This window comes from Halictus rubicundus, chromosome 10, assembly GCF_050948215.1.
Source record: "Halictus rubicundus isolate RS-2024b chromosome 10, iyHalRubi1_principal, whole genome shotgun sequence".
In the NCBI taxonomy this organism is placed as follows: domain Eukaryota; kingdom Metazoa; phylum Arthropoda; class Insecta; order Hymenoptera; family Halictidae; genus Halictus; species Halictus rubicundus.
In genome coordinates, this window is record NC_135158.1 from 15,961,111 (window position 1) to 15,977,365 (window position 16,255).

General features: G+C 43.3%; 2 protein-coding genes across 2 annotated transcripts; both read left to right on the top strand.

Annotated features, from left to right (window-relative positions):
* Positions 1 to 972: 972 nt before the first annotated feature.
* On the top strand, positions 973 to 14,592 carry LOC143358373 (uncharacterized). Its single transcript, XM_076795468.1, has 2 exons — positions 973 to 1,099; positions 10,715 to 14,592. The coding sequence occupies exons 1-2, from the start codon at positions 1,091 to 1,093 to the stop codon at positions 12,578 to 12,580; spliced, it is 1,875 nt and encodes a 624-aa protein (XP_076651583.1). The 5' UTR covers positions 973 to 1,090; the 3' UTR covers positions 12,581 to 14,592.
* An 849-nt stretch (positions 14,593 to 15,441) lies between these two features.
* On the top strand, positions 15,442 to 16,191 carry LOC143358375 (coiled-coil domain-containing protein 12). Its single transcript, XM_076795472.1, has 3 exons — positions 15,442 to 15,584; positions 15,690 to 15,828; positions 15,897 to 16,191. The coding sequence occupies exons 1-3, from the start codon at positions 15,457 to 15,459 to the stop codon at positions 16,089 to 16,091; spliced, it is 462 nt and encodes a 153-aa protein (XP_076651587.1). The 5' UTR covers positions 15,442 to 15,456; the 3' UTR covers positions 16,092 to 16,191.
* Positions 16,192 to 16,255: the final 64 nt, after the last annotated feature.

The following is a 16,255-nucleotide window of genomic DNA, read 5'->3' on the forward strand; positions in this document are numbered from 1 at the left end:
TATACTTTAAACTATTTCTTTAAAATTTTGTTTATCTTCCAAAAAATAATACAGTGAACACTCGATGTTTAACTGTATGTAAAAAAGAATAAATTAATTACACTGCTCAATTGCTTATGTATCTTTAAGCTTCATTGATTGCGCCACTAAACTGATAAGCGGCGTCTTATCGCGATAACAATCATTGACCATTCGCTGTAACTAATCGATCATGTAACATAAAAACTGAATTAAGCGTTGTATATTTAGCTTAAGTATTGCAGTTCTTTATCCGATAGTTATCGCTATTCAAAATTTAATTGCTGCAACGTATAATTAACCCTTTGCACTCGAAGCCATTTTAACTCCAACACGAAACATTTCTTCCGACCTAGAATATTTCCCTTCTATGTATATTTTTGCATGCTATACATACGAAAATGGTGCAATTTACTCGTACAGTGCTTAAACGTTTAGTGATTTATTGAATACACACAAATTTAATAATGTAAAAAATATTTTGAATAATGATACAGGAATTTTTAGTGGCGCCCTACAGTCGCCATTCGAGTGCTAAGGGTTAAATTATTATTCGCCCAAAGAATATAAAAGTTGCATTTCATTCAACGAATGTATTAATACTCTAGTTTCCATCAACTTTATTGCACTGAAAATGAAAACAATTTCTACATTGACCGCGACTATACGTGCAAAAGAAATTAAATGGTAAAAATGTTATTTGATTCCAGGAACGTAGTCGACAGTGATACTCCAGTTTCAGTCGACTTGAATTGCAAGGTCGTATAAAAATGAAAAAGACGTCGATACGGAACGCGTCGCACCGGAAGTGGGCAGAACTTTCTCAAACTGGAATACGAAAAAAAAAAAAAGAAAACTGCGTAGACGGTGGACCCCGGAAGATGTTTGTCGTTTTATTTGGAAGCTAACAAACAGAAGCGAATTCCTCGGCTCGTTTCTTCCACGGCATGTCGGTCCCATACACGTGTATCAACATCGTGGACCCCTCCTCTTTCACAAAACTATCACTACCCGAAGATCATCTTCCTGAGTAAAAGCCGCGTGCTAACCGAGCGTGGGCACAGACAGCATCATGAGCTTGGTGAGTACGAAACTACTCATTCACTGTACTTCTTCTACAATAAGTTTCTCTATTTTTACTATCGTCTCCGTTCGCTAACAGCGAGGGATGCATCGCACCGTGCTTGTGACAGTGGAACAAATCGCGTATTTAAGTGAAAAAGTGTCGCTCGCCGATCGCCTAAACACCACAGTGCGCAAAAATCCCCGAGATCAATCATTACCAAAATTTCACCCCGTCAAAGCAATATCCCCAAATTCCTTAAAAAGGTTTCCCCAGTTAATTAATCCGAGATTCATCAGAACCGGCTAACGGGATCGATGAGTTCAGCTTCGAAATTCCCGAGGTTTAAGTTCACGAAAAACGTTCTCCCGTAAGAAGAAGCGAAAATTGTATATTTATGCCCGGCGCGACGGTAATCGAAAGTTAGTTGTACCGTGCGACTGAATGCTGGAAAAATTTCAGATTTCTATCCAAGAAGAAGAGTTCCCGATGAGCCTCTTCTGTGCAGGCGACTTTCTTCTCCCGTATTTGTGTGTTCCGCGGATCAGATATTTCCGTGTGTGCATTCACGTGGCACTTCCTGCACCCGTATATAATTCACAGGCCTTGAACTCCGCGTCGCCTTGCTCGAAATCGAATAATCTCGATCTTTATAGGTCGGCGCACGCCCTGCGCGAAGTTTCAGAAGTTTCGAATTAGATTCCCATCGAGATCGTATCGTGCCGCAAGTTTTCTCCTGTTTCACAACTAATTGCAAAACTTTCGACGACAATCGTTTAGCTTCTTTTTTTTCAATAGAATTTCTTTACTCCTGGAAGGAGGAAATTCTTCCCTTAATTCGCACGATATGAATAATTAACGGCGCACGGCCTTTACAGTGTCCCCCGATTCCTTATTGCTACCTAGTTTCACTGCTCGACGACGGTCATCTTTTTATCATTAAAAACTTTCTTTCGGCCATCACGCTGCGCTCTTCCTCCAACACTGGCCTTCCGTTTTCGCCGTGCCATTTCCACCGCTATCGAGGCCCAAGATTCTCCGAGCAGCTGAGAAAATCTAGGTTTGCGTTATAGCGCAGCGCGGTGGTTGAGCGCTCCTTGTCGTTCGCTAATTTACCTTGGAAAAAGGGACCGGCGAACGAATTCCTCGAGAGCGGCACGCGGCGTCCCATTTGTTATGTGGCGCGAGCAGCAATTAGCCGAACGGCCTTTAATTGAAACCCGAAACCGTTTCGCACGCGAGCCATCGACTGTCCACCATCACGCGAGACTCGCCCAAAATCCCGAGGGAGATCGTCGTTGCGTGAAGGTGAATTTCGCGCGACGATTCCCAGCTTTCGCGGGAGTTAATGGACCGCGGTGTACGGTTGCTATTAATTTAGACGTGTAACACATATCGCCGCTTGGAAATTTAATACGCATCGCGGTCGAGCCTGCGGTTTTACTTCGGGCGCCTGCAACGTTCGCGGGCTCGCCATTTTTACGCAGAAAAGCTGCTTCATTAACCGCTAATCTTTCTCTCTCTCTCTCTCTTTTCCATGAAAATGAAATCAGGTCTGCAGTGAACAGTATAGATTGCATGATAATCGCTTTTTCTGAAAGCATAGTCTCGTTTTCACTTGCGAACCCGCCGATCGAGATAGAAAGGTACCGTTAACTTGCGTTATCGCTGGAAATATCGAACGGCGCAATTTATAGTCTCTATCGTGCGTGGCATGCTCGAGAATATCGTGGTAAAACCGTGCTCGTCTGTTAATTAGTATTATAATGCGCGACGGAATATTTAGAAAAGGCCATTTCACGGGCGAGACCATTTTATTTCGTTCTTGTGGCATCGCAAGGGAAAACGCACTTGTCATTTATATTAAACGCGAAGAAAATATTTCGTTCGACCATTAAAACAGTATATTTACCAAAATCTAGTGGCATAGCTAGTTTGTATAAATTGTTGTTAGATGAAAATGCGTCCTTTTATTATTAGTTTTATTACCATCACCAGTTTTGTCATCCTTTTATACTTTATGCTTTCATGTACTGTACTTAAAAGAAAAATGGCACAAAACTCGTGGTTGGGTAAAAGACATTTTTGATCGAATGTTGGAATCGCTGTTGTGGTAACAATGTTAAATGTTCGTCGAACTGTTCGTTCTCACGTGCACGGCCGTTAATGAACGCTCGGTGAAATGAAAACTGAAATCACTTTCTTCGGATGAAATTTTCCAAGGGGGATTAGCATAAAGAAAAGCAGATCCGTCGGTAGTCGACTATATACAATTTGAAAGTATAATGTCCTCTCGAAATCGTTCGTTGCCGTGGCCCCGTAAAAAAGGTGGGTTGTTCGTCCTCGAATCTTTCCTATGCATAGTCCTCGAGATGTGTCGTCGTATAATAATCTGTGTACCTTGTGTAACCGCAGGTCTCTGCGAGAGAAAGTAATTACCAAAGAATTTATGACGAGACTTTGAATTGGGTGTGGATACGCCGATGTGTCTCCTAAGGTGACGAGTTCGTTGAACCTAAAGCAGGTGGCATCTTTTTTCGGTGGTCGGAGAAGAAAGTTCTTGCCATGTTCGGCGATGACGTATCGGACAATCTGAAAAGAAAGATCGGCCGACACTGATCGGATCTAGTCGTATTCGGTAGGCTTTGCGAAACAATCACGAGTGACAACGAAAAAGAGAAACACGGACGACAAGTAAAATTAATCTGCTGGTTGGGTGACTCACCTTGCTCAAAATGTTTAATATGATTTTGAGATTATTATACGCGACAGAAATGAGTCACGAATAAGAACTCTACAACTACAATAACATAATAAAGACTGGTACAACTCTAGGTAAAGAATATTCAATCACACACACACTCGTGGCCAAGAACAGCTTTGCTGAGAAAAATGACAAAAAAGTAATTTAATTAAATTTCTTAAGTTGGATTATCAATTCGGATAATCCAGTTTCTACTTTAATAAAGGGTCTAAAAGAGGTTTAGCAATTTTTCTCAATAAAAATCCCAGTAAAAATGACTAAACTAGAATTCTAATGTATACGCTAAAATTGATAAGCCCTTAGTAGTCTTCGAATTTTAATTGACAAGTGTCGAGTATTTCTTGATCCCGCTTACGAAATCGAGTTCGAATCCCGGTCAGGACAATTTGTCTCGAACCGATTTTGATTTGGCATTGTTGTGCGGTACATTTCGCCGTGATCTTTCTCACGGGCGATTTTCTTCGATCACTTTCCATCGATCTGTCGATGGATCGAATCGATCACGAAGACCTCCTTAAGTTATATAGCTTATCCAATAAATTGTCCCGAATGGGGACGTTCCTACAAAGCTGTCATCCTCGACTTTCACTCGTCGCCCGCGATACGACGCGTAGCACCGTACGTTGCAATTTAATTGCACTCGGATCGGATCTGCTCATCTTCTCGCGGACTCTATCGGCTCGTCGGCTACTATGCATTATTCAACGCCAAGGACTCGTTGTATAATCGCCGCATACTTGGCGACACTGTCCAAAACGCGCTTTCACGCGTCTCCGTTTCCGCGTTTCTGCCTGCGGAGGACCTGTTTTCAATACAAAAGTACCCGGAGTCCCAACAAACAATCCTCGAAACCGTCGATTATGAAATCGCCTCTGAATCATCGCACTTCGCATGAGAAACCATTTTTTTTTTACTCCAGTTTCGAGGGATCCCAGGCGATTCGCCTGTTTCTGTTATAAGCGGCCCGACCGGATCGCTAGGCTGGAATCTAATTGGGCTGGTTGAGATCATCTTGGGCTCATTCGTAAGCCTAATTAAGGGAGAAGAGTGTTGAGCGTCGAGGGAGTAGGGGAAAGTGTTGCGTCGCGATGTTGATGTAAGCTGTTTCGATGCTTCCATTTCAATAAAACTGCGCGATTTTATCGCAGTTCGATCTGAAACAATTGTACGAGTCAGTAAAGAGTCGATCTAACACTGCATCTAGTGTTCTAGTAACTGAAATTAAGACTTTACTGTATTCTGATTTCAAGAAAAGTTAAAAATAAAAAAGTTTTACCTTCACACTACCACCCCTCTCTATTTTTGACGTTAGAAATGAAAGATCAAGGAATGGTAACAGTTTGGACCCAGTATTCTAGTATCGATAAGAAACCAAAAAGTTTCTGGGAATGTACTGACAGACACAACGAGGCTAAAAGGTTACGAGAAACGTATAGTTTGCCGTGCAATTTTGTTATCGGTTCGTTGATTGTACGTTTAATGGAAAATTGCGGTACAGGTGATGGCGTTCTAGACGAATCTAGGACTGGCACGTGACAAATCTGATATCGGGGCTCGATCGTCTGGTCGCACCCGGCGACGAAGGCATAGCAAGTTCAGGAGCGTGCACATCCTCGACATACTACCGAGTGAAAGTATCGCCTTCGGGCTGCGGCGTCTTCTCTTCTCCACATCGTCCGGCTCCTGCCGTGCGAACACCGGGACGGTCTCTCTCACGGTGTTTTGTATCCAATCGTAGTAACTGCTCATTAACTGCTCGAACCGTCGGCAATCTTAATTTCACGAACTGCGAGGAGATAACCGAGCCCTCGCGAGTTCCCCGTCACGTTGCACGTACGGTGCCCCGCCAATTATTATCGCATACCTGACCATTATCGCCGGCCGCATGCTCGAAAATATTCTTGTGCATTCTTGCGATTCGCGTTATGGTTCGAAATGATGGGTCAACCGACCGAGGAAGTCCGTGGCTCGAAAAAGGTCGTAGAGTCGCAGAGCATTTTCCTTAAAGGTCGAGAAGAAAAATTGATCGTTAAAACAGTTCACGAGACCTGCATCAGTGACGCGACAGCGTGAGTTTTAATTGAAGAAATACCATTACGATTCTCCGTCTGGTTTTCTCGAATTTGAGAGAGCAGAAGATTCTTATTCGGATTTCTGTATTTTTTCTCCCGAGCATCCGGAATTTTTTGGACCGACTTTCTCATCTCGCGCGCTTGCAAAACCGAATGAAAATTATTCTAACGGGTTCCAGAAACCAGTTTGCCGGCAAATTGAAAACGACCGCCGTTTCGTCAATACGAAATGTACACTGTTAGAAACCGTCGGAGGTCCTTAAAAAAAAAAAGATACGGCGTTTCGCACTTGTCAGTGCAATTACACGCACGCAATGATTTGTGGAAGATAAAACGGACTTAAAAGAAATCCGTAATTAGAATGACACGAAACCGATTGTGGGAGATTTTCGCTTGGGAATGAAGTATCGTGCGCGATTCTTATAGAAAATTATTACCGTAAGTGGAGCTTGTCTGGCTCACTCTAATTATTGCGCGATAATTAGTCCAATTGGTCAGCGGATCGCACGTCGCCGTGCGTTTAATTAGCACAGATTACTCGTTAACAACGCATTAATGGTAGAAGATGTTGTCGCGCCGTGACGTAACGGTGCACGGCACGACTTTTTCGCCTTCAAAGGCAGACGATCGAGATAACGATTTCGGTGTCAAGAATATCAGATTCCGGAAGCGCATTATTTCGTCGTACGCCGCTCCATTAAAACCATGACGGTTAGTTAACCGGTCGTTTCTTTCGCGTAGATCGGCCGCTTGGATCATTAAAGCCAGAGAAAAGCGCATGAAATTTATCTGGAATCGCGATAATAACTATAGAACGATTTCACTGCGGGCCTCGTACCCTCGCACTTTCATCCTGGAAGAATCGAGATCGCGAATTACCTATAGGAATTAACCTGTCGTTGGCTTCTGCACGTTGTAACCTAACTAAATGAGATTGTTCCGTAAAGAAACTAGAACAAATTATTTCAATAAAAATCGGAAATCAACTATTTGGGCTTTGCGGAGCAATATGTGAATCTTGTACAGTGGCTCCCAAAAGTATTGGCACACTGAACTTCCGATTTTCGAGGAACAGTTGGTCCTAATTAATATTAATTTTCTAGAAAATCTCTAAAAATGTTAGAAAATTTGTTTCGTGACTTTTAAAACACCATTTTAGAAATCTGTGTACGATCTTTTCTAGCATTTTTATGGACCAAAAACGAGGAACAAGTTTCGCGATTTTTCTCTTCGAAATTGCAACAGTTCGAACATCGAGAACTTCGTGGAAATTATAGTGTGCCGATAGTTTTCGGAGTCGCTGCATGTCAATGTGAGAGAATAGAAACCGAGAACTGACTGTGAAATTGCGTTTTACTGCTCCGCAAAGGATACAATTTCATTTTTCGCTAGCTGGTAATTTGGCAACGTTCGTTTCTGCGCTAACACCTGGTTCCCCCATTTGCATTAGCCTAAGGATGTCCATTAATTTTTTCACGTGTCATTGTTGTTTTCTAATCGAAGAGGCGCTCGGCTCGGCGCGGAGAAATTCTCACCGGATCCCCATTTACATGCTGGAAAACGGCGGGCCGGAGAATTGTCTTCTGGAAAAACGGCCCGTAGAAAGCCGATTGTCAATGAAGACGTCAGTCACGTACAGTGTCATAAAACACCCGGGGGAGTTTCTCATCAACCTACGTTCCTTGGAATTTCAAACAATTTTTTCTCGAGTACAATCTTCCCCACCTCCTTATAAGCACGAGGTAGACAACTATATTCACATTTCTGAGAGCGTGCGGATTTTTTTCTTTTTTATTCACATTACACTGCGGATTTTACGTATTTACGACAAATATGGATACGCACAATTTAAAGCAGCGGACATATCAACTATTTCAGTGAATTAGTTTCAGCTTGACAAGACAGTTAAAAGAGATAGAAATTTTTATTTCGTTCAATCAACTCTCCGACGACAGATTCAATTCGAAAGATTAATATTTGTAGAAAAAGTACCAAAGTTGATAAAGAAAGCTGTGAGAATCGTTAGAGATACAGTCAATGATTCCGCGGTCCAGAATGTTTAATTGCAGTCGTTCGAATAAATTTCACCGCAAGTTCGTCAATGTTTTAATTGAAATGATACGATCCGCGAAATTAGTCGGCAACCTAATGCGAACGTAATTCAATTAATTACATCTCGGACTAATTAAATTCCGTTTTTCTATCTCGATCTCATTGAATTGCAATCAATGTGAAACCGTAGAACAACGAACACGATCCTCGATCACCGTTTCAATTAGAAATTCAGATTTTTATTATGCTCGTGACCGAATTTCTTTTTCGAGTGTTCCACGGCATCTCTCAATCCATCATAACAAACGTACCGAGCGAGACACGTGTCAGCCGATCAGTGAACCAATACGGGATCTCCGAAAGTTGACGCTCATGTGAAAAGTGCAAACGAGCCGAATCGTCTTGACATACTCGCGGCTTCTTTTCTTTTTTCTTTTTTTTCTCGATGTCCTCCGAATACGTTAATGAGATGCTGGACCAAAAGAGACTGAAAGACGTTCGCACGATTATTCGGCGGTTTAGAAAGTTCCTCGTGATGTATAGCCATTAGGCTAGGCGGGTGTTGCCCCACCATTTTCGACCACGGAAGCACGCCGAAACTGTGCGACCATAAAAAGAGGAATTCGGTGCTTAATGGCTCCTCTTTTGTAATGATTATACCCATAAACGCCCGGACCGCTTCCCGCCGAACTTAGTATTGAAACTATCATCGTCATTACTAGAAATTGTAATGACGTTAAATGAATCCTTAATTTCGAAATGGCTAAAATTCTACGTGGAACTAAAGTGTGAAACATTGCTTAAGCAGGAAATTCTTATAAATTACGAAACCACTTTATCAGAGTACTTTTCAGTCTAATTTTCCGCCCCAAGATTGAATTGACATCCCACGCAACAGAAACAGCCAAGAAAAATTCGATTTTCTTCTCGAGGCTCGGTAATAAAAATCCCCGCTTAATTGCCACACACTCGCAAATAAATTTCAACGACATTTAAAGCGAGGAAGACACGATTTCCCCGCGTTGCGGATAGTTGGGCGTGGGAAGAAGCGACCAGGATACACGTTGCCCTGCGAAAATGGAATTGGCATTCGTAAAATGAGTAACAGGTTTCCCTCGCGTCCGTTATCTGCTCGTCGATTTTTCATTGTCCGTTTTAACATTTATTCGCGTCGTTTTGTTAGCCTCGGCGCGGCGGCGCGGCACGGCGCTCATGCAAACGGTTCTTCGCGTAACTTTCTTTGTAAATGTCAGAGAGGCAGCGCATTCGGCCGCCTGATTTACAATTTTTCCATCGGCACCGGGCTCGACACTTAACTCGTTAAATATACGGAATGTTTTCTCTTGACTTTGCGGCGGCGACGTTTGAGCGACGCGTCGCCGAACAGAAGTTCCTCGTGTTGTCACCGGGGAAAACGAAAATCGCTTTTCCCCTTCGGCCGTACAAGTTCTAACGACCAACAGTGTGAAAGTTCGCGTTGTTCAGGTAACATCTATCCAACGGAAGGGAACCCACGACCTATGAAGGCGCGGTCGTTGCCGGGAATGATCTGTTTCTCAGCTCCGACGATGGTTTTCTCCCGGTTCAACGCATTTCTATCCGCGAACGATCATTCCCGTCTACTTTCTGCTCGGGAAGAAATTAGCCCGATAATTGGACCCCTTTCAGCAAATTATTACGCGCGTAGAACCCGCAATTAATATCGCAAATTAAAGTTACCGGTTTATTATCCATGCTTACTGGCCGGTTTACTCGGTTCGATCTAATATTCGTTGGGACTCGTTACCGATTGCAGTAGTCGACAATAAATTTTGCAACAAACGCTAGGAACTTCCTAACAGAAATTTCTTTTCTCCGTTTAGTAATTTCAATAAGCTAACGAACATTTATTTCTTAAAACGATTGCACACGTGATTATAAAGATGTTACACTATTTAAGCAACAGTTTCATTCAGAGGAGGTGTAGTCTATTAGGACACCATTGTTTCGGCTTGTTAGCACATACTAAATGTGAACGTGTACGGTTACGTAACATCGAGTGCGGTATTTGCTCTTATATTTATTTGTTTAGAAGAAACTGCTATTACAATACAATGACGAGTCACGAAGCCGTTGCGTAACGATGCTCCACCTGGCACGGTACGGTTTTGCGGAGTTGTTTTGTGATGGAAACCTGTAACGACACCATGTATAGTGTTGTATGGCACGATGCCATTCATGAAGCTACGTAAAAAGGAAAAGTAGAAACTAGTTTTGATAGTGAAGTGGTTTACGATCCTGATACGTTGCTACTAATAATTTCACCGGGACTTCATCCTGATATCGAATATAATTAGGCAACTGTTGAAATCTCAGGATATTTTTCGATTAATATGGACAACTTTCACTGGGAGTGATTAATTCCTCCTTCTCAGTATGCAAATTCTGTCGGTGTAAAGTCGAGAAGCACGCAGTTTATGGAGCATGAGTCACGTTTGCATGTTTTAATGTTGAAGCAGGTTTCTAGAGATATTCATACATAATTTGATGCCTTGGAGAGAAGATGATGAACGCTATCTAAAAATGGTACTTACGATGTGGCATTAACGGTGGAACAACGAAAGAACAGGAGGTTGTTTAAGACAGACGCGTAAAATTACGACGAAAATCTAGAGAGACGAACAATTTTCTGTTAACCTAAGAGGTCTTTCAAAATGATTAGAATCCATCTACGACCGATCGATTAATTTCAGTTTCGACTTTCAGGTAACACTGGTACTCCTATTGGCGACCACCTCGTTGACCCTGACGAGGTCTCAAGAAACCGAGATCTCAGTCAAGAGTCTGAACGCGACCCTACCGCCGCTAAAACTGGACAAGAACACTCGTCGAGCCTTGCTGAAGGTGCTAACCGATTTGGAAGCTGAATCGGCCGAGCAGCACAAAATCGAGAAAGAGTCCGTCGGCCAGGTCGAGGCAGACTTCGATGGTGTTTCGAAGAAGTACCTGAACGACGACCTTGGCGTGGGAAACTCCATGTTCTTGTTCCGGAGTTTCCCTCGTGACGAGGAGCTCCCGTCGGAGGACAAGCTGCAAAACTCCAGTTTCATCGGGTCTGTTCAGTACGCGACGCTGACGACACCCACGATGAAGATCGAGAAGGCGACGCAGGAGGAGTCGAGGAGCTTTCACGTGCCGAACGTGATCTTCCCCGAGAAAAGCGTCGCGTTCGGGACGAAAATCGAGCCGAAGGTGGAGCAGGAAGAGACGAAGAAGAGTCCTCCGAGCCCGGCCAATACTTTCTCCGTGAGCAAGGTGGAAAGTCTGACGTTGAAGCCGGCCACAGAAGTCGCGGAGAGCCTTGCTGGAAGCGCGACGAACGGCATCGTCACGGCGAACACGTTGGTTGCTCAAAAGTCGGCCGTCTTGCCAACGGCGGCGACCCCGTCCGGCAACAATGCCACCGGCGAAACGAAGGACAAAACCGAGGAGGTGAAGATCTTCCAGGCGCCGCTGGTTGCGGCGTTCACCGTGCAGCAAGACGAGCAGGGTGTGCCGAAGAGCGTGGTGCCAATCTACAGATCGCCTAACGACTTGAAAGCGTTGACGCTTCAGGAGCAGCTGGAGTTCAAGCAGAATCTGCTGGAGAGGCAGCTGGCGGAGCTGCAGCAGCAACAGATCCAGCAGACGCAGTTCCTGGTCAGGCAACGGCATCTATACGAACAGCAGCTCAGAGAGAAACAGGTGCAGCAGTACTATCTGCAGGAGCAGGCTAGGATCAAACAGCTGGAGGAGCAGTCGAAGCTGAAACGACTGGAAGAGCAGAGGGTGAAGCAGTTGGAAGAGCAGAGGATCAAACAGTTGGAGGAGCAGAGGCTGAACAGGTTCCAGCCGCAGCGTCCTGTCCCGCAGAAGCAGTTCTTCTTCGAGCAGAATAACAACCTGGTGTCGTTCCAACCACCTGCAGACTCGAACGTTCACCTTCAACCGAGCGTTGCCTTGGAGGTACCCAACTCAGCATCGCCTCCGCCTTTCCAGTCCAACTTCCAGGATCAACCGCATTACCTGTCGTTCCGTCAGCAGCCGCAACAAACGCAACACTTCCAACAGCCTCAACAGGTGCAAACGCTGCAACAGACGCGCCACTTGCAGCAAACGCAGCAACTGCCTCTACACCAGCCTCAACAGTTGCAGCAGCAACAGCATCAGCAGAGATTGCAGCAGAGCTTCCCCGGCTTCACTGATTTCCAATCCTCGTTGCCCTCCACGACGAGATACAACAGACAGGAGGCGTTCAACGCTGTCGGCAACTTCGGATTCAACGTGGACCACAAGGCCACGTCCAGCAGGAACAACTTCGGGTTCAGCGTGCCCCAGAGGAGTCCCGTGAACTACTATAATCCTTACGTCCAGTACAGACAAGCGAAACCGGCGACGCCAGCTAAACAGATACAACATCTTCTATATCAATCCGGGATAGCCAGCGATCTGGGCAGTGTGCAAGGGACCGGGAATCACGAAGACCTCAATATCGTTTCAAAAGTGCTCGCATTGAACGTAGGCCACGTCCCGAATAAGAATCTGCAGTTCAAAGCGAATCCGATCGCCTCGTTCGGGAAAGCATCCGCGTGAGGAAAGAAGCGGGAGCGGAGTTAGACGAGTCATGTAAATCACTGCAGGACGATATTAGTCAGGTGAAATCGAGCTCTCACTTTTTCCACCTTCGATCCTTTATGCGTTTTCCCCGTATCGTGTTCGGCATGTCCTTCGTACATGGAAATCACTTATCGATAGAAGACGAAGAACCATCAACTCGTATTTATATTTCATGATCAACAATCCACAATCTTGAATTACAGCATTGGCGGTGCTGCGGCGATGCTCGTAATCGAATCGGCCCGCTTCGACGCCATTTTGTGGGGATTTGTATGTACATATCTGATAAACGATCGCATAATTGTTTATTCTCTTTCGAAGAATATGAAAAAGATATGTTCGTTTAATTTTATTCGTCATTGTTCCTCGACGTCTTGCATCACTTGTAGAAGTGCTATAGAAATGATTGTGAGAACGTCGTGAATGGTTACACAAACATTATCGGAAAATCGAACATTATAAACGCGTAATGTGTTTAGTAGTCATCTTGTAATAACGAGAAAGACTTGGGAAGACTTCAATTCTAACTTTTAAACACGATATTACTATCGATACTTAATAGTTTCTTCAGCAATGACAAAGAATATTGTAACAAGACTGCGAATCTTTATGCAAAATAAAACTTCTAAGAAACTGAAATTACAAGAAAATTCTTTCTTCGTTCTTAAATTCGTCTAATGTCTGCACAATATGGCGTTTCACCGTCGTTTTTTTTTATCATAAACGCATAAAATCTGCAGTCTAGTAATAATCACAGTCCTTCTAAAATTTCGAAGAGTTTAAATGCGGTTCATACATATCTGAATAGACCAGATATAGTAAAATTGGAAAGTGAATATAACTCTGAACATATTCCCACCCACAAAATGGCGCGCAACAGAGTTTCAGTGAAACAACTCAATCACTGACAGCCGAAGGAATGTCTCGTTTCTTTCAATTAGTAATTCAATTACCGGACGTATTATAGATCCGAATCCATAATGGCGATCATGGAAAGTTAAACGGCGGCCCGTTACACCTGAAATAGCCGGCGCAATGCCTTGATCCCATAAATCAGCAGCCGCGAACAATTCCAAGTGAAATCGAACCGGAGTCGTCGCATAACTCTCGTCAGTAAAATTAGCATTCCAACGTGCGTGGGATCGGGACGATTCCCGAAGAAAATACAGCTTTCCACGTTACTCTTTGTAATGAGGAAGTCCTTAAGAGGTCATAATCACATTAATTACGATCCAGGGCACACTTCGAGCCGGGATTCGCTATTTGTACCATCCTCAGTCGTCGAATTACGTAACCCTGAATCGTTATATTGCAAAACAGACCCTGTATATAATTGCACAATGCTTCTTTCGTGATTTCAATTTCGCTCCTCTTCCCGTGCCACATGTTATCGCATACTGGTTCCGAGCATGTTAGATTCCGAACAACTCGAACTGCTTGAGAAACAGTTGTATAAAAAGCCGGACGGAGAGTAAGTATTCTAGATTATGATAGTCTCAGGCTGTCGGAGAATTGGAATCTTGCTAATCTTCTCATCAATCTTTTCACCCGTTTCAATGTACTTGAATTTTTCAATCGATTTTTCCGGATTCTTTATCCAAAAATCTTGTCCATTTTGAAGGGCATTAAATGTAGGCATTAAATCAGTATTCGTACGAAGGGACAGCGACTCTAAGAGCAATGATCAACCTGATCCCCGCGGACCAGCCTTGTCGTTGACTATGAATTATTTATCTAGATGTACGTGTAGAACGAGCTAGCTGCGGGACGTCGCGCCGCGAGGAATCCAACTCTCCTGGGGATCAAGGGTCTCGCAAAATCGTGTATCCGGCCACGCTTCAGGATTGAAAATACCTCGCCGACTGTAAATAAACTTTCGCCGGTGAGGATGGCTCACAATGCCACCGAGGAAGACTTCTTCGCGCGCGTGTGCACGCGCATGTCCTCAATTTCACAAACGTTTGGCATAGATTCGTGTGATTTCTCTCTCGGCGGCGGTCGAATCTCGTCGGAGGGTGGTCGTAAATCGGTTTTATTCACAAAAACACGTGTTTTCGGATCGATTAAAATTTATTCGGTAACTTCGTATTCGCTCCCCGGGACAGAACACGAAATCATCCACGGATCAGCGAACCTGAGGGACGTGTCTCCTCTTTTGCCGAAAGAAACTGAGAAATGTTGTATGCAACGGATTCGTGTATGACCTTGCGTTCCAATGTAAAGTTAAGACTTAAAGTTACGTTACAGATTAATATAACATTAGGGTACGTAGGTGATACGTTAGGTGTAATCGTCGAGATTTTTATTGTAATTTATCTGACGCCAAACCGTATGACATATTGTAAAAATGTTAATACACCGTGTTAAAAAATAACCTGTTCTCCGTTCTATTCTATGTCCCTAAGATCAAGTTGAAAGCGTACCCCCTATTGACATGTTTTATTGAAAAATTCATTAAAAAATGTTCTCAGCAGGTCAACACTATCGACGAGTATATGGTAGTGACATCTAGCAACAAAACTGCAACTACTTAGTTGAATCGCAACATACCACCGACGGTGAACATACGCGACTCTTCGATATGAGCACAAACGAGGTATAGGAATAGACCAATCATCATATGGGGTTTCACCTAGAGCCCCGCGGATGTGAGACAAAAAAATACTAATTGCGTAATTAGTGTATTCCTATACCTCGTTTGTGCCCATTGTAATAGAACCCAATTACCATTTTCGTGTCGTGCTCGATGTTGAATGAATTTAGGTTTGTTAGTCAGAATCGAGTATTTTGTATACTTCATTTTTGCTTGAACGCATTGACATACACGGCCTGGCGGGTAAAAAGAAACAAACATGGCTGAAGACAACATAGGAACGTTAGAGGAGGAAGCTTTAAAACGGAAAGAACGCTTGCAAGCGTTGAAGCGGAAAACCGAGGACAACAAAGAAAATAAGACTGACACTGCTACAAAATTGCCAAAGTGAGTTGCCATCTATTCTCTAGATTTTCGACAATAACCTTCAAAAACCTGATACTAACCTCAAAAACGAAAGTTTACTCATGTTTATGTATTCGCTTTTAACAGACCAAAGTTTAGAAGTTATAAACCGCAAGATGACAGTCTTAAGGAAAAAGTTTTGGACGATGCGAAGCCTGGGAACGTAGAAGCAGAAGTACAAGATCAGTTAAGCGCAGCGAATACTAAAGTTGTTATTGAAGAACTTGTAAGTAAATTAGTTTCATACCATTTGAGAATCGATATCATTTATTCACTTAATTTGTAACTCTCCAGGATATTAGTAACTTAGCCCCTAGAAAACCAGATTGGGATTTAAAACGAGATGTTGCTAAGAAATTAGAGAAATTAGAGAGGAGAATGCAAAAAGCGATAGCAGAGCTTATAAGAGACCGCCTTAAACAAGGGCAACATGATTTGGCTACTGTAGTGAATATAGCAACTAAAGAGCACTCAGAAACACCTTCCTGATATGATCAACTATTTAAGTACTATAAGGTTTGAATAATTTTGTATATACAACAAGGGTGGTAATAAAGGGTGTTTGTAATAATCAGCTCCAATATGATTTATTTTAGTTGACTGTATTCTATACATACATATATACATATTTGTTTCTGAAAGAATCTTATAAG